A 27490-nucleotide genomic window follows, 5' to 3' on the forward strand; every position below is an offset into this window, starting at 1 on the left:
AATAATGGGTCAAAGAGAAGAGCATGTTCTTGCTCTGTCTCTCATGTACCATCAAGCGCTGTATAGCGCAATGGTATTGTGTTGGATTAAGAATTAAAAAGCTGCTAGTTTGATTCTCGTTCTGTAAAAGTTCAATACAGAACAGTTGTTTTAAATTTTCTAACGCAATTCTAATTTGGTGCTCAACTATATGAATGATCAAAACTATCCAGTACTTCACGCGGGATCACGCGTTTCCGTCGTCGCAAACCCTACCTTCGTTTCGCCGTTACCCTGACAACCGACACCTCAAACATTCCCAAAATGTGCGCTACCCTTACAGCTGACAGCAAGCGGCAGTACCAGTGCCTGCTGAGACTTCAAACCGTGTAGATTTTAAAACAAATCGCGCTGCCCAACAGTTGCAAGTATTGCAAAATTCGCCCCCCCAGACTGAGAATGTAAAAGTTTTTGCTGCGGCCATGCAAAATTCAACGCGCCCTGAGTTATGCAACACATGCTCGCAAATCTTTTCCGGGGAAATCTTTTAAAAGTTTCGCTACTGCGGAGTAGTTTGGTGTTTTTTGTTTGCTATTTCGAAGAAAGTATATAATTGTCGGAAAAGTGTGTGATTAATGTTGTGTTTGGCCGTAAATATATGCTCGTACGCGGTTCGAAGGGAAATAACAGTCGCTGGCTGCCATTGGGAACCGCCGAAGGACACGTGTAAGTGTGCAACGCCGTGCAAGGCTAACTAGACCAGAGAACAATGTGTATGATCAATAAGGTGGCCACCGTTCACAGTCGTCGTCGTCGCCGCGCGCTGGGGTGGCAATCCGTCAGCGGTCAGCGTTCGGCCGGAAGTGTGTGAATCGCGCGCGGGACCTTGACACGATTCGACGCGCCTTGAAGGTATACTTGGCGGAGTTGTACGGGGGGCAATCGCCTGGAGGCACGCAACCATGGGTCTCTTTGACAAGCTGTCCAGCATGCTGAAGATCAAAAAAGAGCAGATCAACATCCTGGTGGTGGGGTTGAACAATAGTGGCAAGTCGACGATTGTGAACCGGTTCAAGAACCCGGACGAGCGCAGTAACGTCATCGTGCCGACGGTCGGATTCAGCATCGAGCGGTTTCAGAGTGAGTAATGTTGTGCATGCTTTTTTTTGTTTTGTTTGATGCAATCTAGAAGGCCTTGATGGAGGGGTTTTTATTTTGTGTAACGTATGGTTGGGAATGCTCAAGGTTTATCGATTTTACCACACTTTTTTTTGGAGGTTAGTTTCGTCAAAAGGGGTTTGCAAGACTTGGTCACACGCGAACCTTCCCGAAGTCGCTCAAAAATGGGTAGACAAGGTTGCAGTTTCATGTGAACGATTAGCGTGACTTCCTTTTTGTTTTTATTTAGTTTTTTGGCTTCAGTTTATGTTGTGTCGTGACTTTGTTTGATTTTTATTTCGCAAATGTCACGTCACATAAATTGTGTTTTTTCGTGACTTTGTGGCGCGATGTGATCGATGTTTCAATATGAAAGCACGATGAATGTCGTTTGATGAACGGCATTTGGAGATTGATAGAAGTTTTAAAAATGTATTTTTATGTAACTAATTATCGCTATTTTAAAAAAAAATTGAATATTTCCGACGCTTTTAAAATGAAATGAAAATAGGTAGTTCCCTACAATTTCGCATTTTTTTTTTCGTGATTTTCTAATCTCTGTCTTGAGAAGGGATTTTCTTATCAATTTGTTGTCTTCGGCAAAGTTGTAGGTTATCATTAGAACTTTTCAGAAAAAAGCACACGGAAAAAAGTCCCATTTCTTTATTTAACTCTTTATTATTATAAGTTGAATTCCCAAAATAGGAGTTTTTTTAATTTTCGATTTTTTTAATTTGTTTTAAGGGACTGAAAAAAACATCTATTGAGCCAACTTATAGTAATAAAGTGCATGATAGTGCAAAATCTAATTTAGGAGATAACTAGAGATTTTTTTGAAAAGGTCCTATAAGCTATTATGTTTTAAATGTCTTTAGGAGCTTTTTAAAAAAACTCAAGATATGTTTTTTTTGAAAAAAATGTTTTTTTTAAATATTGTAATTTAGGATGAAAAATATGAAAAAGTTACGAAACCAAAATTGAATTTGCAATCGAAATTTACTGTTTTTTTTTTTAAATAAAATGTACCTTTTACAATATTTATATTTTACAAGTTATAGCTACTTTTAGGTATAAATATTCGATTTTTTAGAGATTTTTTGAGTTTAAAATTAATTCTTGAAAAAAGCACTCCCGAAAAAATATTTTTTGAAAATCTGCTCGCCTACAATTTTCTGAGTTTGTCACCTAATTAAGCCTTTAATTTCCAACTGAAGATATCTATTGATCCGTTTTTCAATATTAAAAAAGAAAAATTTGCAAAAATTCTTTGAATATTATTTTTTTTTATCTTAACGTTAGAACACCTCTAACAAAAGACAAATTTTCTTTTCTCATATTTTCAACCAAATTATAAAATGTTTTTAATATTTTTTTTTTGAAGGATCAGAAAATTTCACAAAAGTTTAAAATGTTATTTAAAAATATAAAAAAATCCATTGGCCTTGTTATGGTAAGGGATTCGATAGATTCTGTGAAAAGTGATCCGTTCACAGAATCGTCTCTGCGGTAAAAATCAATTAAACTATATATTAAGTCATATTTTAACCATTTTAAGCAAAAAGTATCACCGAATGCTGTTTGAGATTACAAATTATTACAGTTATGCTTCAGTCACAAGTTTGCAAAATATCAATAAATCTTAGAAAATATTTTTTTCCAACAATTGTACGATACCAAAATTTTAAATTTGAAAAAAGATTGAAAAGTCTTTGTTCGATTCAAAAAAGGCATAAGCAAACGTTTTACCAGTTAACAGGGTGGCTACACAAATCGTGAAAAATCGGATTTTGTGATTTGTTGTCAAATAGTCAGGAAACCCGCGTAATGTAACTCTTGAATTGTTCTATAATATTTTTTAACAGTTTTCAAACAAATATTATTCAAATACTCTGTTCTATTTTGACATATAACTTGAATATTTGTAAAACGATTCCAACTTGGCATAAATGCATTAAGTCTTTGCGTTTTTTTTCAATTTTCTTAACTCTCGCATTTTTTTTATTAGTAGGTATATTAAAAAATGAAGATACAGCTTGATTTTCATAAATCTTAGAAACCTAACTATTAAAAAAAAATCAAATGTTTTTCGTGTTAAATGGAAAAAATGCTTTATTTCTTAAAATTATGTTTTTTTTAATTGTCTCTTCATAAATCTAGAAAAAAGTTAGTGGTAAAGCTAGCTTATTTAACTAGATTTTTCAATGAAAAAAAAAATAAAATAAAAAAAAACAACAAAAACCACAAAACAACAACTTAATAAAATATCAAAATCCACAAATAATTCGGAATATTCTTACAACTAAACATATTTATTAACACTAATTTCTAAATATTTTTTTGGGAATATTAAAAACTATCATCAAACGTTCATTTATATGAAAACTAGAAATAAAAAAATAAATTTAGTGGTAGAGTCCAGATTTCATTCAAAGAAGGCATTGAAAAAAAAACAATTTGGGTGATGGAATGACTAAAACAAATGTTTTTGTTATTTTTTTTACTTTTTGCAATCTCATTCAAAACTTTATTTTCGACAATTTATAACATGAACCATGAAATGTAATGTATTGTAAAGCTTTTGATTATCTGCATCAAAATTATCAATGCTTAAATTTTACAGCATCTGTCAATCGTTAGATTTGTTGTTATTTAGAAATTTTGTTTGATATTTATAATTAATATTGCCTATTATTTGAGGTTCAAGAAAAGTCGGGAATTTGAAATTGGGATTTGATTGATATATAAAATTCACATTTTCAAATCTATATCTATTAAAAATTCCGACAGTTTTGTTCGAACGCGAATCAGTTCAATACGGAGCGTCGGATCGAGGTGCTTTTTGTTGCGTTGGGTTCGTATAAGCCCAAGAAAGGTTCTCACACAAAAAAGTGACAAATTTGGCCACTCTGGGACCGATTCCGGAGCATCTGCAGATTGTATGGGAAAATTTACGTAAACTGAAATTTTGATCACAAGAGGCTGAATAAGCAAACAAGCTAAAGACGTCAACCAACGTCGTTTGTCGGGTAAGGCTTGTAGAAATATAAATATTGAAATAACAAGCCTTAGTTTCAACATTTGCATGGAAAAAGTGTTTTAAAATGCATTTTACACTAGTTCAGTTGTTTTGCAATCATTAGTTTTCAAAAATGTATAATTTTACGAAAACAAAAATTATAGCAAAAAAAACATTTTGCGATAATTAATATCGACAATTTTCAAAAATTCCAGAGATTTTAAAATCAATTAAAACATGCTGTAAATGATTCTAAATGCAATGGAATGCATTTATATTGATTTCACTTTCCAATTTTTTTGCCCCCTTATTTTTCGGGTTAACTTTGACGGGGGTTACTATTGACTGTTGACTTGATTGTTAGTATTTGAAAATCATGAAATATTTGTTGAACCAAATATTGTTGTTGATTGTTTTGGCAAACTTGTTAAAATGCAATGCCAGTAGCAAAATATTGTGAACATTTGCCCTTGGCCAGATAACTTGTTGATCTCGAGGGCTTTCGTGATGCATGCAATAAGCTTGCATAACAATCCAACTGAGTCATTATCACTATTGAGAAGAGGAAGAGACAAAAAAGCAAACAATCCGCTTTGTAGTTGATAAAGCTTCTGCATGCCCTACATTCTTGTTTTCATGTACTGAGTTCAAAATGAATAACCTCCCAAGTAACCACAAGCACTAAATTGAAGTATTTATTCCGTACTAAATCAGCACTCGAATGCTTTGAAGTAGTAAATAAGCTTTGCGAATGCCTCAAAGTACCAACACTTTGCAGCATTACAACTGGCATTAAATCACCATTTACGACCTTGAAAATGTGCTTCAAAGCATTTGATGTTTATCAACAAAGTAACCCATCCATACGGGAAACATTTCAGCCAGTCACGCTCTTATTGACTTTTATCCTTCTCCCGTTATACTGTTCCAATAAGCGTGCGGGCTAAGGCGCATTACCCCCAGTGTGCAACAGTTTTATTTTTGCGTGAACTGGGTTCAATTCCCGCTGACTGAAGTGTTTTTTTGTTATTTTTTTTTTTGTGGAAAACTGCAGCCTGTAATTAAGCCAATTTTTCAAAACATATGCCCATAGCACAAAGGATATTATCAAAAGTTCCCTGGTAAATTGAATGACTTTTCTCGCAAGCAAAAAGCTGCTTTCCGGAAGTCTGATACACTTTGTGAAATTTTGCCAACCGTGGACCAAGCACTCCTCGGAAAAACAGTTTAGGTTAGCCGTTAGCCATTACTTGTCCCTATTAACCCCAAGCCTTCCGTAATTGATTGTACTGTACTTGACTGGATGGCCGCAATTTGCTGAGTGACTCGTCAATAATTTTCGTCCAACAAAATGACAACGGGTTTTTCTCATGAACCAGAAACTCGAAACAGCAGAAAGAAAGTCTTCCTTAATGTTCGATGCATCAACCACATCGATTAAAACTTTCAAAACAAACACTCATTTCAGAATACATCAGTTGACTGGCGCGCATCCTGGAGATCGACGAGAAAAATGCAAGAATAACATCGTAGTGTCACACTCACACATGAAACGCAACAGGAGAAAAAAAAAACAAAGGAGGCCCACCACCAAGTGTGTGGAGCAGCTAGCTGTCCTTTTTTCCCCCAGCCTTGACGTCGATAAAGCAGTTTTTTTTGTTCGAGCTTTCGGTGAGGCATTAAATCGGCATCACTGTGCGCCACTTGAAATATTTCTCAAGGGAAAAGTGCTGATTTAATGTTTTGAAGCATTATTTGCTGGTATTAAATGCCAATATAATGCTGATTTAATGCCGCTATTTAGTGCCTCGCGGTTACTTGGGCTGTTCGCCTACAATTATCTCTCCGACTTCCTTCCTTGTCTGAAAGACAGACGACCTTCTCACGGGGCACGACATGTCCAGACGGGCGAAAACACCTCAATAGACAAATCCAGCGAAAGCTCAACGCTGCTTTTTGATGGTGAGAGATTTGACAGCTCCCATACTAAATGTCTCGATTTTCATACTTTTTGTTAATTTTCTTTTAAAATAAAATACTTAATATATGAAAACTATATATTTTTGGTGCCCAAAATTCCTGCTGAATCGAATGGTGTACTTATCTCGATTGCAAAATTTTCGAACAGTTTTTATTTTAATAATATTCTAGCCACATTTTGTGCACCTAATCAATCAATACTTTTATCATAAATAATCATTTTATTGCTTAAAAATTTAATTTTCCTGAGCTCCCATATTCAAATACATGGAAGCTGTCATTTCTAACACCATTGGCCACCTAGCGGCCATTTCAAACTGGATTCGTCTATATAAGGTATCACCGGCGCAACACCAGCCCTCTCGCAGTCTTATTAAAAATTGATAGTCGTGGGATAGTTCAGCATTTAGCTTGACGCAAAGCATCTACAGACAAGTAGACGTAAATCAGAAACTCACCACGGCAATTTCGTACTCACCACTGCTCTGGACAAGATGACTCTAGTGTAGAGTGATTGGTGGTTTTTCAGTAAAAATGTTCCTTATTTCACGTCTGCTTATCTGTGGCAAATCAAAACAAAATTGTTGTTTTGCATTGATCACGTGGGAGTGTCATCGGCTGTGATAAATAAATCTGTTTGCTACGATGCCAATTGGAATGTGTACTTGAAAAGTGCTGTTCGAAGCGTTATTAAAAATAGTATTTAAATTTCAACAATAAATCTCCCCTCAAACCCTTTTACTCGTAATCGGTGGTCGTGCGGACGTACACGTGGCCCGAGGGCATCGAGACGCGTTCGATTCCGTTGGGGAACAGCCGGTCGGCGTCCGACTCGGAAACACTGGGCAAAATCATCACCTTGGTTCCGGGCTGAAAATGTAACGAATATTAAGTCACATAATTTTCGACCAAATGTCAGTTTGTAACTTACGGTCCAATTGGCGGGTGTGGCAATCACCTTGATCCGGTCCGTCAGCTGGAGCGAATCGATGACACGCAGAATCTCACTGGTTTAGTGTCGGTTGTTGGATCAAGTGTCAAGTCGGCCGGCCGAGCAGAGACAAATAGAGTAATGAAAAAAGCAGTATGTTAATTGAGTCTGGTCAGGTTCAAGTGGATGATTTGTTTTCTTTCCGGGGGCTCGAGCAAACTAAATTTACATAAAGTGGAAAAATGGTGTGGTGTTGTTTACTTACTCGACATTCCTGCCCGTAGAAGTGGGATAGTGCATCGTCAGACGGACGCGGTGATCGGGACTGGAATAAGAATTAGAATTGAGTTATATTAGTTTTGGCCTTGAGTTGATTAAGGGATTAGAAATATTGGAAACATTTCTTATGTTTTCAGTAGCGGCAACTAAGTGACGATTTTCTCAGGATTTTCATTGACAAAGCTTCATAAAATACTTCATGAAGTCTTCTTGAAAATCTTTCCTTTCCTATTTGTATCCGATCAGATCATGTAGAAGCATGTACAAAATCAGTCGATTTTTTAATATTTCAAGATTTTTTCTTAATATATTTCAGCACTTTTCTCGTTGAAATCTTGGCCAGCACAGCCTGGGGGTAAATATTATAGCCACCAAATTGGATTAGATGAATGCATAGTTATTTAGTTGCATGAAATTTGGAAGCATCATACAAAACTGCTTATCTAAAATAATGCAGAATTAGCGTGTGATGCATGTGGTTAGATTATTTTAAAAATTATTGAAAAAAATCAACAAAGCCAGTTTCAGCCTTTTTTCCAACTAGTTCACAATCCAAAAGCTAATGTAACATTGGGGCTAGAGAATCTTCAAAATCTTCAAAATCTTCAAAATCTTCAAAATCTTCAAAATCTTCAAAATCTTCAAAATCTTCAAAATCTTCAAAATCTTCAAAATCTTCAAAATCTTCAAAATCTTCAAAATCTTCAAAATCTTCAAAATCTTCAAAATCTTCAAAATCTTCAAAATCTTCAAAATCTTCAAAATCTTCAAAATCTTCAAAATCTTCAAAATCTTCAAAATCTTCAAAATCTTCAAAATCTTCAAAATCTTCAAAATCTTCAAAATCTTCACAATCTTCAAAATTCTCAAAATCTTCAAAATCATCATAAACTTCAAAATCTTCAAAATCTTCAAAATCTTCAAAATCTTCAAAATCTTCAAAATCTTCAAAATCTTCAAAATCTTCAAAATCTTCAAAATCTTCAAAATCTTCAAAATCATCAAAATCATCAAAATCATCAAAATCATCAAAATCCTCAAAATCTTCAAAATCTTCAAAATCTTCAATTTTCAAAATTTTCAAAACATTCAAAATATTCAAAATATTCAAAATATTCAAAATATTCAAAATATTCAAAATATTCAAAATATTCAAAATATTCAAAATATTCAAAATATTCAAATTATTCAAAATATTCAAAATATTCAAAATATTCAAAATATTCAAAATATTCAAAATATTCAAAATATTCAAAATATTCAAAATATTCAAAATATTCAAAATATTCAAAATATTCAAAATATTCAAAATATTCAAAATATTCAAAATATTCAAAATATTCAAAATATTCAAAATATTCAAAATATTCAAAATATTCAAAATATTCAAAATATTCAAAATATTCAAAATATTCAAAATATTCAAAATATTCAAAATATTCAAAATATTCAAAATATTCAAAATATTCAAAATATTCAAAATATTCAAAATATTCAAAATATTCAAAATATTCAAAATATTCAAAATATTCAAAATATTCAAAATATTCAAAATATTCAAAATATTCAAAATATTCAAAATATTCAAAATATTCAAAATATTCAAAATATTCAAAATATTCAAAATATTCAAAATATTCAAAATATTCAAAATATTCAAAATATTCAAAATATTCAAAATATTCAAAATATTCAAAATATTCAAAATATTCAAAATATTCAAAATGTTCAAAATATTCAAAATATTCAAAATATTCAAAATATTCAAAATATTCAAAATATTCAAAATATTCAAAATATTCAAAATATTCAAAATATTCAAAATATTCAAAATATTCAAAATATTCAAAATATTCAAAATATTCAAAATATTCAAAATATTCAAAATATTCAAAATATTCAAAATATTCAAAATATTCAAAATATTCAAAATATTCAAAATATTCAAAATATTCAAAATATTCAAAATATTCAAAATATTCAAAATATTCAAAATATTCAAAATATTCAAAATATTCAAAATATTCAAAATATTCAAAATATTCAAAATATTCAAAATATTCAAAATATTCAAAATATTCAAAATATTCAAAATTTTCAAAATTTTCAAAATTTTCAAAATTTTCAAAATTTTCAAAATTTTCAAAATTTTCAAAATTTTCAAAATTTTCAAAATTTTCAAAATTTTCAAAATTTTCAAAATATTCAAAATATTAAAAACATTTTCCTGCTTGAATGTTATTTGCCAAACTTCAAAACAGTATCAAAAAGTATTACTTATCGATACTAATGCTGAAAAGGTGACTTTTTCAACACTCAAATGGATGCTGAAAAATTTCGAGATTGACAGAATAAGTATGTAGTTTCACAACAGAATTGCAAAAATATGTTAACTTCCTTACGACTTATTTTATTTCGATGCTTTTTTTTAATGATATCAAGGTCAGGTAAAACAATTAAAAATCCTTATTTATTATTATTTTTCATAAAGAAATTTTAAAAAATGTTATGATCATTTTCAAACGTAAGAAGCATACAAATACACTCAACCCCCGGTGGTTGGTCACTTTTTCGTTTGACACTTTTTTAGTTTGTACCCCGTTGGTTGGTCAAAGTCAAACTAAAAAGTGACGAACTGTCACTTTTTACACGGCGCTCACGCACACTATTAAAACAAACGCTTGGTAGTGTGTGTGAACTCCGTGTTAAAGGTGTGTCAAACTAAAACGTGACCCCGTTCGTTTGACAACAGTTGGTGTCAAACCATCGGGGTTTGAGTGTAATTAAGATTCAAATTATAATAGCTTTCATTCTCACCTGATAATGAACAGTGCCCGCACGGTTTGGGCCAGCTCCGGATCGTCCTTATCGTTATCGTCCAGCATTCCGAACCGAACGGCCAGCTCACGGCTCGGGTCGGCAATGATCGGATACGGGAAGTTGCCAATGATGTCCGGACAGTACGATTTGATGTCCTATCACAAACCATCAAACAAACAACATTTTGTTGATTAAACTATCGTTATCACAACACTAAATAAATGATTAGCCGATTGACAATTTACACACTCACATTGACCCAATCGACGTGACACTTGAGGTCATCGACCGAGTGCGCCAGAATCTTCACATTTCGCTTCTCAAAGTGCTCCCGGTGGACCGCAATCCGGCCCAGCTCGGTCGTGCAAACCGGGGTGAAATCGGCCGGATGGGAAAACAGCACACACCATCTGATGGAAATCACAAAAAAACTGCTTTAATTTCACTTTCAAGCAATAAATTCTAAAGAGAACACTAACGAATCTCCCAGCCACTCGTAGAAATCGATCGGGCCCTTGGTGCTGTCGGCCTTGAAGTTGGGAATGGTTGATCCGATACGCATCTTGAATTGCACCACAAAACTTGTCGAACAAAAAGCGAACTAAGAAAAGCCGGAGAGTTGTTCACTGTACGAACTACTAGAACTGACTGAACTGCTCGGGACGAACGCAGAGGACAATATATAAGCTTTGCGCTATCAATCTCAAATAGTAGGCCTGGTTGGTCTCTGACCATCAAGCTCAGCTGTTTTCGGCTTCCTAGATTACTTACTTGGCGAACTTGTGTGTGAGTTGATTACTTTATTATCTTGACTATTAGACCGGGCGTAGCCGTTTGCAGTCAATTACATCATTTTCGGTATCAATTTCATTTAAATTGTTGAATAATAAATATGTAATGCAATTCTAGTAATATTTTCAGCTGTTTTTGAAAAATTTGAAAAAGTCTTGGTCACTTAAGGGTTAACATTGTACTTATTGCACTTTTCTTCTTTGATATTATTTTCGAGAGTGTACCAGCGGAGAAGCTGTGAGCTCAGTAAGTTTTGCCGGTTCTAGTCCTAAAGTCAACACATTCCGAGGGCGTAAAACAGGAAACTTGAGCTTAGCTTGTGGCGCGGTTGATGAGCAGCGTGAGTGGTGTGTTCGTATAGGAATATACGAGTGATGAAACACACCTCCCTGGCGGTTGAAATTGGGATTGGTTGTTGTGAGTTTGATTATTTTATTGAATTTTTGTATCTTGTAAACATTCTTGAACACTGAAAATCCGTTTATAAGGCTTTTTAAGAAGAACCCCTCAAGACAATATTCAAACTGAATATTATCCAAAAATGCTTTAAAAACTTCTTAAATTAATAGAACAAAAAAAATTTGGGCCATCCATAATTTTCGAAATATCCTCATTTTCTTGGGCAAAATTAGAAATTTAAGTATTTTTAAAATCTATCAATAAAAGCAAAACTCTTGAACAATTTGATTAAAAATTCCTAGTAAAATGTAGCTATTTAAAGAATAAAAACCATTAAAAATTGTAATTCTGCGATGTTAAACTTCAAAATAAATGAAAAAAAAAAAAATCAAAAACGAATTTGTTTTCAAATGTTTACTATTACAGAAAAAAATAAACATTAATTTTTTTATTAATAGAAAATAATTCTGATTTTTCAGGTTTTTTCTCATTTCAAATCAAAGGAGCGATTCTCTACCTTTCTCTACTGCTTCTTAAACTTCTTTCCATACAACAGGGTAGGTAAACCATCACCATCGCACTATCATTGATGCATATTTCGGTGCGTTCCTCGTCTCTTAAAATTTCTCTTCTCTTTCGCAGCCGAGTGATGGTCGGCTTGCTATCGCGAATATCGAAAGCCCAACGAACCGACGAGAAATACCGTATCGCTGGCTCCGATGGAACTATCGTTCCAACCGGAGAGACACGCACACGAAATTGCTGTATACGTACACTGGAGCTCACGCACACAAATGAACTCATTTCTACAGCGCTTACGGGCGAGAGAATTTCACGATTGCTCTTTCTCTTGCCTTTTGAGCGAGGGGACTGGCCGTGTGAGAGATTTTTTTCCGTCTTACGCATCGGTTTGTTCGTTGCTCGCTATTTCATCGGCGTCGTTTTCGCTTCGCTCTCTTGATGTAGTTTTGGGAGAACGCCGAAAATTTGATGATTTGAGCGAGGGACGATATTTAAAAGCCCTCACCATCGGCGAGGAAACGAGAAAATACCATCCCTGCCATACAAATCTTCACACAAATTTAAGACCTGTCCAAACAAAATGCCACGAAAATCTCAGAAAAAAAGCTATTATTTTTTAAAATCTATTTGGTATCTGAGGCAAAATTATAGGTTATGATTAGGACTTTTCGGTAAAATGGGTACACGGAAAATATTAGCGAATTTTTATTTCACTTTTTATCAGGAAAATGAATGATTTGGGCCTTTTGAAATGTAAGTCGTGATTATGAAGATCATTTTTTTTCGAACAATTATACTAAAAATGGTTTAACTCGAAAACAGTGCATTTTCTAAAAATAAAAAAAGGAGAGAGAGAGAGTTTTTGTGATACAAAGTGAAAAATCATATTATTTGTGGATCCATTTTTTTTGAAAAAAAATGTTTTCCCGAGGACACGTAATCGATAAGAAAATCACTTCTCAAGATATAGATTTCCTAATATTTTCATATGGACACGGACAGATTCCAAATGTGTACGGAGAAACTAATAATTAAAAATGACTTATACGAACATTAGGAATCAAAAAACAAAACAATTAAAAAAAAAAATACTTCGAATTGCAATTTCGATCTACAATTAGAAACAGACTGAAAATATAAAACGATTGAAAATTCTGGAAGAAAGGTAAAACGGAACAATCTATTGATCTCTGAATAAGATGTTGGAAAATACTTCATTACAAATTTTACTTTTTCAAGTTTTCCTTGTTTTTTAGCCTAATTGCTGCATTATTTTAGGGGAAACTAGTAATGAATTTGACAAAAAGAGACTGACGTTTGAAAATGTCGTATTAATCTTTTTATTCCGGTTTTTCAAACTTTATCTTCCCGGTCCGCTGTTAATCCAGAATTAAAAGGAAATATTATTTACTCATACTAAAGAAACAAAAAAATGCCAATACCGAGAATAATCTTTTTTCCACTATTGCTTTTCTAAATTGATCAGAACTCTCTGTTCTCTTTACTCGAAACTTACTTTAACTTTAGTTTTCTTTCTTATGTTTTTCTTCATTCATTTTAAGTATTTTTATATGCATTTATCTTGCTAAGTTTTTGTTTTTGATTGCTAGTTATCTTTGTGTTTTCATAATTTTCCATTCACTTTTCCGTTTTTAGTGTTATTTCATTTTTTAAATATAAACTCTACTACTTATTTTGCCATAAAAGTAAGGGTCAAAAATCAGTCAAGAATACGGTCTGTCAAAAATACGGTACAAAATTTACCCCAGCAATCTACCTATTTTTTTCAAAACATTGGCATATTTTCATAAAACAAGTAGTGTCCTTAAACCGAAGATTTATTTTTTGAATTCAAGGGTTCGTCTTTACAATGCATTTTAAAGATTTATACCTAAAAAATATTTATTGCGATTTTTTGGATCGAAGCCTGTCAAGAGGAGGGTTGGGACTTGGTAAAGGACTTCATATAAGAAAATCGTTAATATTTAGAAGAGTTTGAATGAGCTTGAATATTTTTAAATTTATTTTGGTGACATTAAACAGTAGATTTCAAACAGGTCACAATTTTTAATTTGGAATATTAATAAGAAGCACTAAAAATGTCTTTTTCAAGATTATAGGTTCAAAAATTGTTTTAAAATAAAAATGAAAACAATTTATAGTTTTTCACATTTTTAGGATGTTTTTAACACACAAATTTTGAAGCCTGATTTCGACAGTTACTTCTATAATTTTGTAAAAAATCATAAGTGTCCTTATAAAACCGTCGACGTTGTTTTACGATTAAAAATTAATGATATCAATAGTTTAAATAGAATATGATTGTTATAGAACTAGAAATTATAGTCTTTCATTCAGATTGAATGCGGTTCTAATAAATTTCAAAACATTATCTACTCACCTTCCAGATCAGGGAGTCTTCTTCACGGCGTTCGACATGTCCGGTGCCACGCGATACCGCAGTCTCTGGGAGCACCACTTCAAGTCCTGCCAGGGCATAGTGTTCGTCATCGATTCCAGCGACCGAATGAGGCTAGGTGACTTTTCGTTTGTTGCTATTTTAAAATTCGCAATTGAATTTAAATTTTCTCTTTCAGTGGTCGTAAAAGACGAGCTGGAGCTGCTGCTGCAGCACCAGGACATTGCGAACCGCCGGGTTCCGATACTGTTCTTTGCCAACAAGATGGACTGCGCGGACGCGTTGAGCAGCGTGAAGATCGCCGCTGGACTGGGCTTGGAGAAGATCAAGGACAAGCCGTGGCACATCAGCTCGAGCAACGCGCTGACCGGGGAGGGCCTGCAGGACGGCGTGCAGTGGATGGTGCACCAGATTCGGGAGTGCGTGGCCAGCTCGAAGGAGAAGAGTACCTAAAAGACTGCGAAAGGGGGAGGGGTTTTAGGATGGCAAGGTTTGTAATTCGATTAGAAAGGTGTAAAAAACATATCAGTGAGGTCGATTTAGGAATTTAGGAATTGAAAATCTAGTCAAGAATAATAAATGTTTCGATGGGCTTTGCAAAAATCCTCTTTTTCCAGTTCGTTATGATGACTTCTAAAAATGAGAGTTGTTTTGCTATGGAATGCAGAAGAGAAGCTTTTATCGAATAACAAAGCAGGCTTGGTGAAAACGGACTGAGCTATAAGTTTGATAGAGAGCCGTAAAAGCTTTTCGTTATAGCAAAGCTCGCTCTTTCCAAGCTTTGCTCCATTCATGCCTACTATGACAAAGCTTTTTATTTTATGAACGATGGTATGAAAAACCAGGGATGCAATTTAAATTTTCTTAAAATTTGGTTTTGGTTTTGGTTTTGGTTTTGGTTTTGGTTTTGGTTTTGGTTTTGGTTTTGGTTTTGGTTTTGGTTTTGGTTTTGGTTTTGGTTTTGGTTTTGGTTTTGGTTTTGGTTTTGGTTTTGGTTTTGGTTTTGGTTTTGGTTTTGGTTTTGGTTTTGGTTTTGGTTTTGGTTTTGGTTTTGGTTTTGGTTTTGGTTTTGGTTTTGGTTTTGGTTTTGGTTTTGGTTTTGGTTTTGGTTTTGGTTTTGGTTTTGGTTTTGTTTTTGTCATTTAAAAAAAAAAATCATACATAAAAATACATTTTCCATGAAGTATTTATTTAACGCAATAAGTCGCTCCAGGTGTCTTGGTCTGTATCCAATCGAGATACGCCGTAATTCTTGTATTCACTGACGGAGTGGCCGCTGCACAGGCTCCTCCATAGCTGACGATCCCGATCGTGTACATCCGTTGAACCCCACGCAAATACAGCGGACCACCGGAATCGAACTGACACGTGTCCTTACCAGGTGTAAAAGTGCAAATCTTCTTACTGTTGACGTACTGAACCGGACAATTTCCATTCGCGATCACGTCCAAGGTGGTCTTCAGCAAGGTCGTACTCTGTGGACCTCCGAAACTTGTAGTTCCCCAACCCGCCACGTCAACCTGCAGCGTGTTGAAGTCGTAGTACCAGTAGTTGAACGGAAGACAAACTGGTCCGACACCCCGAGTCCACTCCATGTCCACGGTGGTTTTTAGGACCGCTATGTCGTTATCCCTAGTCGACGCGACGTAATTCTCGTGCCATACGATACTCTCGATGTCGTACAACCGAGAGTAGGGGGTATCGAGACCGTTCCGGTAGTTGTGATCGCCAACCAGGGCTTGGATACGATCCGGACTCGGAGTGTTGTCCACGCAGTGGGCCGCCGTCAGGATGTACCTGTAATTGACTGTTGGAGATCGTTAGTACTGATTCTACTGAGTTATAGCTGGGTTCTTACTGATGACCCCAGAGCAAAACACGTTCACGGTGATCTTGTCCAGCAGCCCAACCAACGAAGTGTACTCGTTGACCCCCGCCGTACTACCTCCCACGATCTTCTGCGTAACTGACCATCCACAATCGCAGTCCTGCGGCTTGACCTGCACCTGACAGCTGAACGACCCAGCGGCGCTGGCACTGCTTGACGAGTACGCGATCATGATCTTGTTGAAGAGCGATCGTCGCGCAACGGTTCCACTTCCACAGAAGAACTCACTGCCAACGACGGATGGGAATCCCTCTTTTGAGATGTAGAGGAGTTCGGACGAGCAGGCCGAACTTCCCGCGGTGGTGTCCATCTTGATCGAGCAGGTTAGGTCGATCGTGTAGCCGGAGGGGGCGATCAACGTGTAGCGGCAGGAACTGCCTGATGGGTAGCGATTCGGGTAGAACGGGGAGATGAGCTGGACGTTGGCTGTTGAGGTCAGTTGGTATTGCTGGTCGCAGCCCTCGAAAAGGGCGAAGGTTAGGGGAAGCGAGGTGGTGACGAGCACCAGTAGCGATCGTAACAAGATCATTTTGGAGACTGAGGGAAGATCGATTGCATTGGCATTGGAAATTGGTGACGACCTCCAGAAAGTACAACTGTTCAAACAAGTTGGTGTAGTGGGTGATACAATGCTAGTATTGTTAGTTGCATTTTGGATGTGATCAGTCGAGTTGAGAGCAGTTCAGCAACCAGATCAGTTTGCAAAATTTCAGTGATATCAACGTAACAAAATTTGGAGAAATGAAGACGGTTCCAACGAAGTCAGATAGCAGAACCAAACACCTTAATCTTGGTGTAATCAAGTACTTTTCATGTAATCTCAAATAAACAAGACCTGTAGACGTTGTTTGTTCCTTGTTTTATTCATTCATTGATAACAATAAGTCCACTCTGGGGTATTTTGAATAACCCAACTCATGAAATCCGTAACTCTGGTGCTAACGCTCGGATCATTAGTTGCACAAGCCCTACCATAACTTACGATCCCCGTCAAGTAAACCAATCCATTGTAGAAATCCGTATAGAACAACGGACCCCCAGAATCGCTCTGGCAGGTGTCCTTCCCATCGTTCCAGGTACACAACTGACTACTCGAGAAATAGCTATAACTCCCATTACACCGTCCCGGATCAACCACCGGCAGATCCACCTTCATCGGAACGTTCGACTTGGGATAGCCAAAGTCCGTCGATCCCCAGCCAACCGCCTCCAACTCAACGCCCACAAACGAGGCCCCAAAGAACTTGAACGGCATGCAGGCCGGTCCAACTCCTGCCGTGAACAGGATCTCCGTTTGGGTTCGCACGATCGCGATGTCGTTTTGCTTGGTGACGGTGCTGTACGACTCGTGGGACCGGATTGAGGCTAGCCGGTGCAGGGCGGCGTACGAGGTGTCCGTGCCGGAGGTGATGTCGTGGTCGCCGACGAGCAGGCCCAGGTTGGTGATGGAACGGCCTAGGGGGCAGTGGGCGGCCGTGAGGGCGTGGTAGTTGGTAACTGGGGGATGTTAAAATTGACATTAATGATTTTAGAAATGTGTAGGTAAAATTATGTTATGCATTAATTTAAACAATTTAAAGATGGTGGAATGATTTTCTTTACTGTTAAAAAAAAAACTTTATCTTGAAAAGAATTTTCTTGATCAGTTAAACAATCATTAAACGAACATTTCTAGAGTTTTATTAGAAAATGTTCTACAAAGATATCGATTTGTAAAAAAAAGTTTTAACGAAATTTTAAAAATTTTAACAAACCAAATGGCGAATACAAATTTTATGTTAAGTTTTTGTCCCCCTCCCCCCCTTCAAAGTTGGCCTGAAAAATCAGGGGGCAAAATAAATATTAAAAAAAAAAAAACTTCAATATTTCAATGAAAATTTAAGAACAATCAGTTGAAATCTATTTAAAATGTATTTCCCTGCGTTTGGAATCATTTTTTAAGCATGTTTGGGTTGATTTAAAAATCTGTTGAATGCTTGAAAATTTTCGATGTTTAAGTTTTTTATTTCGCTAAAAATTTTGTTTTCGTCATATCTTTCATTTATTTTTTTGAAATTAATGATTGCAAACAACTGAAGTAGTGTAAAGTGCATTTTAAAACACATTTTCCATGCAAATGCTGCAACTGTGGCTGGTTATTTCAATATTTATATATATTTTTTTTATTTTTTGCCCCCCCCTCGACCCCGGTCAGAGCCGAGGGACAAAAACTCTGAAAAATATTTGCATCGGCCTATTGTAATACTGAAAACATATTCGGTCAAATACCAAAAACCGTGAATGAATGTTGATAAAAATTTCAAATATATTTTTTATGAAAATTAAAAAAAAATACTACACAGTAAACAAAATCATGGTAATATTACATCTGGGAAGGGGTACATATTTTATGTTAGAAAAAGTGTGTAAATTTCCCTCTGAAAATGTGTAATTTTTTTACCACTTTTCTGGTGCAATGTCACTTTTTTCAGTCTAAATCGAGGTAAAATTACATCATAATTGAGGAAATATTTAACCTTCCAAAATTACACCTTCCTAATTTACACATTTTTTACTGTGTAGAAATATACCGAAATTCTTCTCAAGACTAAATAAAAACTATGAATCCTATATAATTTGTGTTCAAGCAAAAAGTGCATGTTTTTTGAAAATTTGTTCCAACTGCTGCAGGGCTTAAAATTTAATTCTATGGTTAAAAAAAAAAACAAGAAAAACGAATCGTTAGGAAAATACAAATTTTGTTTCAAATTCTTGCCCCCCCCCCCCTCCTCTCTATAATTCAAAACAGTGGCAAAACAAATAATTATTGCTTAAAATTGTATTTTTCATTTAGAAACTAAACTTTTTAAATCGATTATAAACTATTAAGAATACATTATTTAACGTATATTTATGCAATAAAAACCAATTAATTTTTTTTAATTGTGAAATCGACCATCTTAAAAGTTATATTATTTCAATTTGGATGGAACTTTGTCCAAGCATATCATCTGTAAAATGAATAATTTTGCATCATTAGTTTTTCTATACAAGGCTCCATATAATTTTGCGGGCTTGTCATACAAAATGGGACTTTTCATCACCAAATTGGTTTTAATTAATTTTCGATTTTTTTATACTGCTTAGTGGACTAAAAAAGGCATCTTTTGCGGTTTGGGATGGTGCAAAATCTGGTATCGGATATACAAATTTTTGAAAAAAAAAAAAATGATTTATGGAAAAAAATAAAATTATTGTCAAATATAATTTTAAAAATCATTTTTAAGATGCAAAATGATTTTTTTAGATGCAAAATCAAATTTGCAATGACTTAACCCTTTTCTTTTTTTTTTAATAAAAATAAAAGCCCTTTTTCAATTAAAATAAAAGCATTTTTTTTGCAAAAAAAATCAGTTTTTTTTACAATATAAAAAAACTTCCAAAATTTTCAACAATTTTCTCTTTAAGAGGCAGTATTTGTAGATTCTGCTCGGTTTGTTCTAGAGGTCGTATCGAGGTGGTCCGATTTGGATGAAACTTTCAGGGTTTGTTTGTCTATACATGAGATGAACTCATGTCAAATATGAACCCTCTACGACAGGGGTGACCAAAGTATGGCCCGCGGGCCAAACGTGGCCCGCGGAACCATTTTGAATGATTATGTAAAATGGCCCGTTGACCACTTGTAAAGTGATTTTTTACTCTTTTACCATTAAGAATTATTTTAATCTTTTTTGAGCTAATCTTTTGTTTTTGTTAATAAAAAACTAATGATTTATCAATATTTTGATCCCCATTTTAGGACACTAATATTTTGTTCAAACATTTGAATGATTAAAACAATTTCACACGTTTCAATGGGAGTAACTATTAAATATCGTCAACAAAATTATCAAACATTTTTGGAAATATTTATAAAATGTTCAAAATTGATTTTGGTAGAAATTTGTAATAATTGCAAAAATAAAGGTATTTTCAAAGTATTCGATATTAATTTGAAAGTCATATATGTCATATATATTATAATAACCCTTTTATGAACCCTGTCCCTGACCCTCTAACTAACTTTGCACTTAGAAACCTTCCTTCGGGATTTGAACTCATTTCAGATAGATAACGAATCTGATTGACTACCATCTAATTTAGACAGACAAAATGTTGAAATCGGAAGATCAAGGCTGTTGCAAATATTTTACAAAGCTTTTGTCGGATCGAAAAACCAGGAGCCAAAATATTTTTTGAAAAAACTTAAAAGAAAAATTAATGGAAATTTAAGTGCAATCAGCTGAAATCAATTAAAAATGCATTCCTCTGCGTTTAGAAACATTTGGGCATGTTTGGGTTTATTTAAAATTATTGGAATTTTAGTGAATTTTCGATGAATAAATGTTTTTTCTGCCGAGACCGTGGTGTAGGGGTAAGCGTGATTGCCCCTCACCCAGTCGGCCTTGGTTCGATCCCAGACGGTCCCGGTGGCATTTTTCGAGACGAGATTTGTCTGATCACGCCTTCCGTCGGACGGGAAGTAAATGTTGGCCCCGGACTAACCTTAAAAAAAAGTTAAGGTCGTTAGCTCAGTCCAGGTGTAGGAGTCGTCTCCCTGGGTCCTGTCTCGGTGGAGTCGCTGGTAGGCAGTTGGACTAACAATCCAAAGGTCGTCAGTTCGAATCCCGGGATGGATGGAAGCTAAGGTGTAAAAAGAGGTTTGCAATTGCCTCAACCAATCAAGCCTTCGGACACTTAGTTTCGAGTAGGAATCTCGCAATCGAGAACGCCAAGGCAATGCTGTAGAGCGAATAATTTGATTTTTTTTAAAATGTTTTTTCGTTAATTTTTTTTGTCGAATCTTTTTTTTGTTGAAAATAATGATTAATGTTTAACTTAACGAGTGCTTAAACATTTTCTTACATTTTTTTTCATTGAAATGTTAAAATTCTGACTTATGTTTTTTATTATTTTGAACGAAAATGTTAAAAAATAACATAAATTAAAAAAAAAAATCAACTTGTAAATGTATTTTCTTGTATTTTAAATTAAAATAACGTAATTTTTTTTTTTTTAAACTTGTTTTGTAAATTTGGCCCGCAAGCTCATTTGAGCTTCAAATTTGGCCCGGCCTACAAAAACTTTGAGCACCCTTGAACTAAATGGTTCTCGGGCATAACTCAACCAATCAAAATGATTCTTCTTTCCAGTGAATTGTTAAGATGTCTAGATGATTCTAAAACTCTGCAGAACTTAATTTGATCAAATCTGTAATTTTTGCGATCAAAAACATCGTTCCAACTTTTTTTTCGCGTGTAAAAAAAAATCGACAAAAATTTCGCGTTGGCAGTCGTTTAAAAAAAGTTGGAACGATGTTTTCGGTCGCAGAAATTACAGATTTGTTCAAATCAAGTTCTGCAAAATTTTAGGATCATCTAGACATTCTTACAAATCACTGGAAACAAGAATTGTCCCGATTGGTTGAGTAATGCCCGAGAACCAGCGAGTTGAAGTTACCGTTCCACCTTTTTTGGGAGGCTTGGGCATCCGTGTAAGTTGGACATGCGTTGGGCGTTCCAGTGTTAAAAATGAGTTAACTAATAAGCCCACATTTTTCAACTCGCGACAATCTTCGAAACTTTTGATTCGATTTTCAATGTTATAAATTAAACTTTTGTGAATTTTCTGCTCTTTTAATATGAAAATAATTTCAAAATTTTAAAAGCAACCAGGGATGGAATATTCACAAAAAAATCTTTTTTTTTCACCCGCGAAAGAGAGAGGAGGCAAATCACGTGAAAGAAAATCGTTCCCGAAGTTCTCCAAGAAAATCAATCTGTTGATGATTTTTAGTGAATTTACTTGGCAGCACCACTTAAAATTAATTATTTCGCTTTGTTTACACACATTGCCCATCTACAAAATGTGACAGGTCATTTTTCGACGTGTGACGTTACACTTGCAAGTGTAGTAGTGAAAAAGATGTTCAACCGAATAATCAAGATGATGACTTTTTTTTCAATTTCTTTTACCGATCTTTCGTGCGCGAGAGGGGAGAGCCATGCTCACTTTGGATGTTTTCTCTTGATGAACGTTCAAAGATTTTCTTTTGATGATCTTCCATCGCTGAAAGCAACATAAACATTTTGAATGGACTAAAATCATTTGTCTTCCCTCCCCCCCCCATCTGAATTTTGGCCCGAAAAATCAGGGGGCAAAAACAATATTTTATCAAAAAACTACAAAATTTCGCTAAATTTTTTGATTTCGTCAAATCTTACATTTTTTGAAAACGAATAATTGCAAAACAACTGAACTAATTTAAAATGCATTTTAAAACAATTTCTCCGTACAAATGTTGAAACTATGACTTGCTATTTAAATTTTTATATTTTTTTTATTTCATTGCCCCCCTCGACCCCGTCCAGAGTGGAACTTTGAAAAATATTTGCATTGGCCCTAGTTGATGTTAATCAAGTTAAGATGCAGTACTAACGAATAATCTCTCAAGTTCATGTGTAAATAAAAACTTACTGATTGTGGCTCCACAGAAGATTCCTCCTCCCGTCGAATCAACCAGTGCCGCCAGCATGGGAAACTCGTTCACCAGTGTTTCCGTCCCACCAACAATTCTTTTCTACGCCCAAAACAAACAAAAAAAAAAGCTCAAAAATATAAACTTTCATCAACCAGCCCCCGTCCCAATCAAACTCACCTTTCGCCGCATCCCACAGGCGCAGTCCAGCTTTGTGGCCGTACAGTAGAATCGACCACCGCCCGCACTGCTGGCGGGAACGTCCAACGCGACCACCATCGAACTGCCCGTCGATTCCATCGTCAGCGTTCCGGTGCCACAGTAGGCGCGGGCATCGCCCAGGTTCGCCTGGCCACCGGTCGAAATCAGCAGTTTGTCGTAGTAACACGAGGCGCTCTTGATGGTGAGTTGGATTTTGTTTTTTTCGGTGGAAATAAATTTAGATTTTGTGAGCGATAGAGAAGCGGAAAACAAAATGACGATTTTGGTTAATCCGGGTCAGGACTCTGGTGGGATTTGCACGGTGGTGGAGTTTGGTTAGATATTTGGACAAAATGTTGGAAATAAATATTGAGTTAAGAGTCAAGAGTCAACGAGTCAACGAGTCAACGAGTCAACGAGTCAACGAGTCAACGAGTCAACGAGTTAAGAGATAAGAGTTTAGAGTTCAAAAATTTGTCCCAGTGTGCCCGGACGCCGCCTCGTCGCGTATCCGATTTCACTCACAGGAAACCAAAACTGTCCTCGGAGAGATCAAAAAGATTGCAACCGGGCACGATCCATAGAAATAGCAACGTTGAAACATGACAAAAAATCCTCCAAAACTCACCTGTGGAATGGCCACGTCCGGACAGGTCAACGCAATCCTCGAGCCCGGCGTGGTGGCCAGCGTCCAGCGGCAGCGGATGTTGACCGGATAGGGGGCGCCGTAATTGGGCGAATAGATGGCATAAGACTGGCCCGAGGCCACGTCCTGGTAAAAGTCACAACCGGCCGAGTATTGCTGTTGCTGCGTCGACGAGGGAATGGCGCCGAGTAGCAACAACATCAGCATCGACATCAAACGGCAGGACGACGACGTTTCCGGCCGGGACAGGCCGCCTGTAGGGAGGAGTGGACAAATTGATGAGAAAGAAGTTGAGTTTGAGGAGTGGCAGCATCAGGGGACACAAACAAGCAAACAAAACGTTTCATTAGGGGAGCTAATTCGATGAGGGGATATTTTAATTTCTGGGGATTGTGGGCTGATTATGAGTGGTCACAAAAAATCACTAAATTAAAAAAAAAGTATGAACATGCGAGCAAACTTGAAGAAAACATTTCAGAATCAAACATTTTAAACATTTTCCCATATTCTGCTCTACCCCACTGTTAAGTCCGAAATTGCCAAACAACTTCCCAGAAATCATCATCAAATGAACCTGCTACATCGTGGTCGCCGCTTATCGCGAGCAGCAGTTTAATTAAGAAACGAAATCAATTACCTCTATTCCTCCGGCCATTCTGAATTTTGCCAGAACAACGCTCCGACATCGTTTTCACTTCCGCGCTCCGAATTTTTCCTTCCCAACTTTCGTCAGCTATCAAATCTTCCACTTCTTTTTTCCCAATTAACACCACCCCCACGGAAAATGCATAAATCTGAACCGTCCTCGAAATTACACTTTCACTAAGAACAGCGTTGTACTAAAAAACTGTCTCGTCGGTATGTTAACGTTTTTAACTTTTGCTCGGATGAGTTGAAAATGGGAACTCTGAGCTTCACGAAATTTGTGAAACGTTTAAAGCTGCCGAGATGCTGCTGAAGGGAAATATTTTTGCGACTAATAAGATAAACGCAAATTGCTTTTAAGTTTATGGCATCGTTCTAGGAAGCAAGGGAGATCTGCGCGGGATGGTTTGAGTTAAGATAAGGATGATTTTTTGGGAGGTGGCGGTTAGGGGTGGTCATTTTATAAATTGATTGTTTTTAGCAATTGTTATTAACTGTTTCTAAATGCATAAACTTTAACAAACTCATAATTTTCTTCAATTTCTTACTTCTTACTTCTTACTTCTTACTTCTTACTTCTTACTTCTTACTTCTTACTTCTTACTTCTTACTTCTTACTTCTTACTTCTTACTTCTTACTTCTTACTTCTTACTTCTTACTTCTTACTTCTTACTTCTTACTTCTTACTTCTTACTTCTTACTTCTTACTTATTACTTCTTACTTCTTACTTCTTACTTCTTACTTCTTACTTCTTACTTCTTACTTCTTACTTCTTACTTCTTACTTCTTACTTCTTACTTCTTACTTCTTACTTCTTACTTCTTGAATACAACAATCTTTCATTCAAAATAAAATTTGAAGCTTGAAAGTTTAGTTCTAGAATTAGAACCTCTGAATTTCATTCTTCTTGCATCAAAATTCATTATACTATCTTCAATTCTCAATTACTCATAACTTCAATCTTAAAATATAAATCTTTAGATTTCAATCATCAATTTCAAAATCATCAATCATCCAGATTCAAACTATTAGCTTCAATCATTGTCAAAACATCAAACATTGTGCAATTCTTTATCTCGATCAACCATCGACTAAGGCTTTATCCATAAAGTACGTCACGCTAAAATCTGCCAAAATTAACCCCCCCTCCGCCCTTTGTCACGCTTTTCCTATACTTATAACATGCAATGTCACACTTGCTCAGACCCCCCCTCCCCCCCTAGAGCGTGACATACTTTATGGATGACACCTAACTACGACTCAGTACCGAGAAATCTCGATCGTCGATCGAGAAATTACGATCGTGATCGAAACAATAAATGTACATGGGTTAGTTGAAATTATTTAAAAAATGTAAATTATTGCAAATTTTAGAAATACAAAAAATATATAATAATCTTAGAAATAAAAAAATACAATAAAAACTGATTTGAATTGCCGAAAAAAAACTTAAAATAAATATCATTTTTTGAAGAATGAAATAATCATTGTTTTCAATTGTAGCCAAGTTTAAATCCCTACAACCTCTAAAAAATTTAGCGTTTTTAATTTTCTTAAGTTTGTTTTTTTATTTAAAAAATTTATAAATTGTAAAAATCTCACAAAATTAAAAATCTTTAAAAACAAAATTTTGAAACAAAAAAGTACATGCGACTTGGGTTAGTTGAAATTATTTCAAAAAAAAAAAATTCTTGTAAATTTTAAAAATACAAAAAATATATAAAAATCTTTGAAATTAAAAAATACAATAAAAACTGATTTTCCTTTCTTTAAAATTTTTGAAACATTCTTGAGTTTTTGATGTTGTTAACAAAATAATCGAAAATTTAAAAAAAAGTTTCAAAGAATTGCCAATAAAAAAACTAAAAATGAATATAAATTTTTAAAGAATGAAAAAATCATTGTTTTCAATTGTAACCAAGTGTAAAATCTCTAAAACTGTGAAATTTTTTTTTTGCATTTTTAATTTTCTTAAGTTTGTTTTTGTATTTAAAAATTTATTAAAATGTAAAAAACTTTTTTTTCTGATTTTTTTAAAATTTTAGAAATCTCACAAAATTAAATATCCTTTAAAATTAAAAAAATATAAAAACTGATATTATTCATTTTAAATCTAAAAAATCTTCAAAACTAAAATAAATATTCAAAATTTTGATTTCATTCTTACTTTTACAAGTCTGTAGAAATTCTAAAATTGAAAATAACTGTTTAAAAATTAAAAAAGAAAATAAAAGTTTTGAAGTTATTTTCAAAATTTTTAATTTATTAACATGTTTAAAAAAAAATCTAAATTGCAACATTTTTTTATAAATTGTTGAAAAGTTTGCTATCTTTAAAAGCTAAATAAAATAAAAAAAGTAACTCTTGAAATATTTTACCTTTTTTTTTTTGATTTTATGTTTTTTTTTCAAATTTTAAAACTATTTTAATTTTCTAGTCCAAAAATGTATTAATTTTTTTTTAAATTGGTTTATTAAAGATTTTTTTTTTAAAAAGATCTTCAACTCAAAAAATTATAAAAGTTTCAATAATATAAAATAAAATTAACAAATTTCAGATTTTTTTTATTTTTGAGATTTTGATTTATTTATATATTTTTCTTTTTATATTTTTTTTTTAATTTTTCAAGGGGTTTTTAAACTATGAAGAATTTAAAAAAATATAATATATTTTTTTAATTCAGATTCCTAAACTTTTTAAAATTTAAAATTTTGCTATTTTTTATAATTTTTATTTTTAAGTGTATTTTTTTTGAAAAAAAAAGATTTTGTGAAATTATGAAAAAAATTATTAAAAATTTCGTAAATGATTAAAGAAGTTTTGTATAATTTAAAAAAAAAAATATGGTTTTTATGTAAAAAAATCTTAATTAAAATCTTATTTTTTAAAATTTTAGATTGTATATTTTTTAGTTAAATTATTTGATTAATTTTCTAATTTTCTAATTATCTATCTATCTGTTCATTTTTAAATTTTGAATCCCAGGCTTCACTGAACACCAAGATCTGGTGCGCCGTGGTGCGGTTTTCGTGTCACTCTAGAAACCAAACCGAGCTGTTGTTTGTCACACCATAGCAACTGTACCGAAAGCACCTTGGTACACCACCGGTGCACCCAAACTGTATACCAAGGATGCAACTCAACATATGGTTGATCCAAGTAAACCGGAGGCGACATTGTTTTGATTGAGGTTTGTCAGCCATCATTCACAACTTCGGGATGGCGTGGCGGTTGTTGTCTCCGTCTTTTTACCTTGAGGTTCCTGGTTCAATCCTGAGTACAAATATTTTTGAGGTTTTTTTTTCAATATTTGC

At 34.5% G+C, this 27490-nt stretch overlaps 4 protein-coding genes across 5 annotated transcripts; 1 reads left to right on the forward strand and 3 right to left on the reverse strand.

Annotated features, from left to right (window-relative positions):
* Nucleotides 1–344: 344 nt before the first annotated feature.
* LOC6043943 (ADP-ribosylation factor-like protein 6) lies at nt 345–14898 on the forward strand. Of its 2 annotated transcripts, XM_038254715.1 has the most exons (4): nt 345–1119; nt 7660–7698; nt 14285–14413; nt 14474–14898. In XM_038254715.1, the coding sequence occupies exons 1-4, from the start codon at nt 942–944 to the stop codon at nt 14746–14748; spliced, it is 621 nt and encodes a 206-aa protein (XP_038110643.1). In that variant the 5' UTR covers nt 345–941; the 3' UTR covers nt 14749–14898. The 2 variants fall into 2 exon arrangements, with proteins under 2 accessions (XP_038110643.1, XP_038110644.1); XM_038254716.1 differs by lacking the exon at nt 7660–7698.
* LOC6043942 (peroxiredoxin-6) lies at nt 6775–10814 on the reverse strand. Its single transcript, XM_001861490.2, has 6 exons — nt 10643–10814; nt 10417–10573; nt 10161–10318; nt 7330–7389; nt 7065–7140; nt 6775–7003 (listed from the first exon to the last, which is right to left on the reverse strand). Exons 1-6 carry the CDS (start codon nt 10723–10725, stop codon nt 6872–6874), a joined length of 666 nt encoding a protein of 221 aa, XP_001861525.2. The 5' UTR covers nt 10726–10814; the 3' UTR covers nt 6775–6871.
* A 584-nt stretch (nt 14899–15482) lies between the features above and the next one.
* LOC119767685 (venom serine protease-like) lies at nt 15483–16712 on the reverse strand. Its single transcript, XM_038256840.1, has 2 exons — nt 16154–16712; nt 15483–16102 (listed from the first exon to the last, which is right to left on the reverse strand). Exons 1-2 carry the CDS (start codon nt 16710–16712, stop codon nt 15483–15485), a joined length of 1179 nt encoding a protein of 392 aa, XP_038112768.1.
* A 313-nt stretch (nt 16713–17025) lies between these two features.
* Nucleotides 17026–24201, reverse strand: LOC6043944 (venom serine protease 34). The gene is made up of 5 exons (XM_001861492.2): nt 24167–24201; nt 23512–23783; nt 22863–23078; nt 22682–22784; nt 17026–17680 (listed from the first exon to the last, which is right to left on the reverse strand). Exons 2-5 carry the CDS (start codon nt 23740–23742, stop codon nt 17052–17054), a joined length of 1179 nt encoding a protein of 392 aa, XP_001861527.2. The 5' UTR covers nt 23743–23783; nt 24167–24201; the 3' UTR covers nt 17026–17051.
* Between the last annotated feature and the right edge of the window lie 3289 nt (nt 24202–27490).

The sequence above is a fragment of the Culex quinquefasciatus genome, chromosome 2 (assembly GCF_015732765.1).
Source record: "Culex quinquefasciatus strain JHB chromosome 2, VPISU_Cqui_1.0_pri_paternal, whole genome shotgun sequence".
NCBI classification, from domain to species: domain Eukaryota; kingdom Metazoa; phylum Arthropoda; class Insecta; order Diptera; family Culicidae; genus Culex; species Culex quinquefasciatus.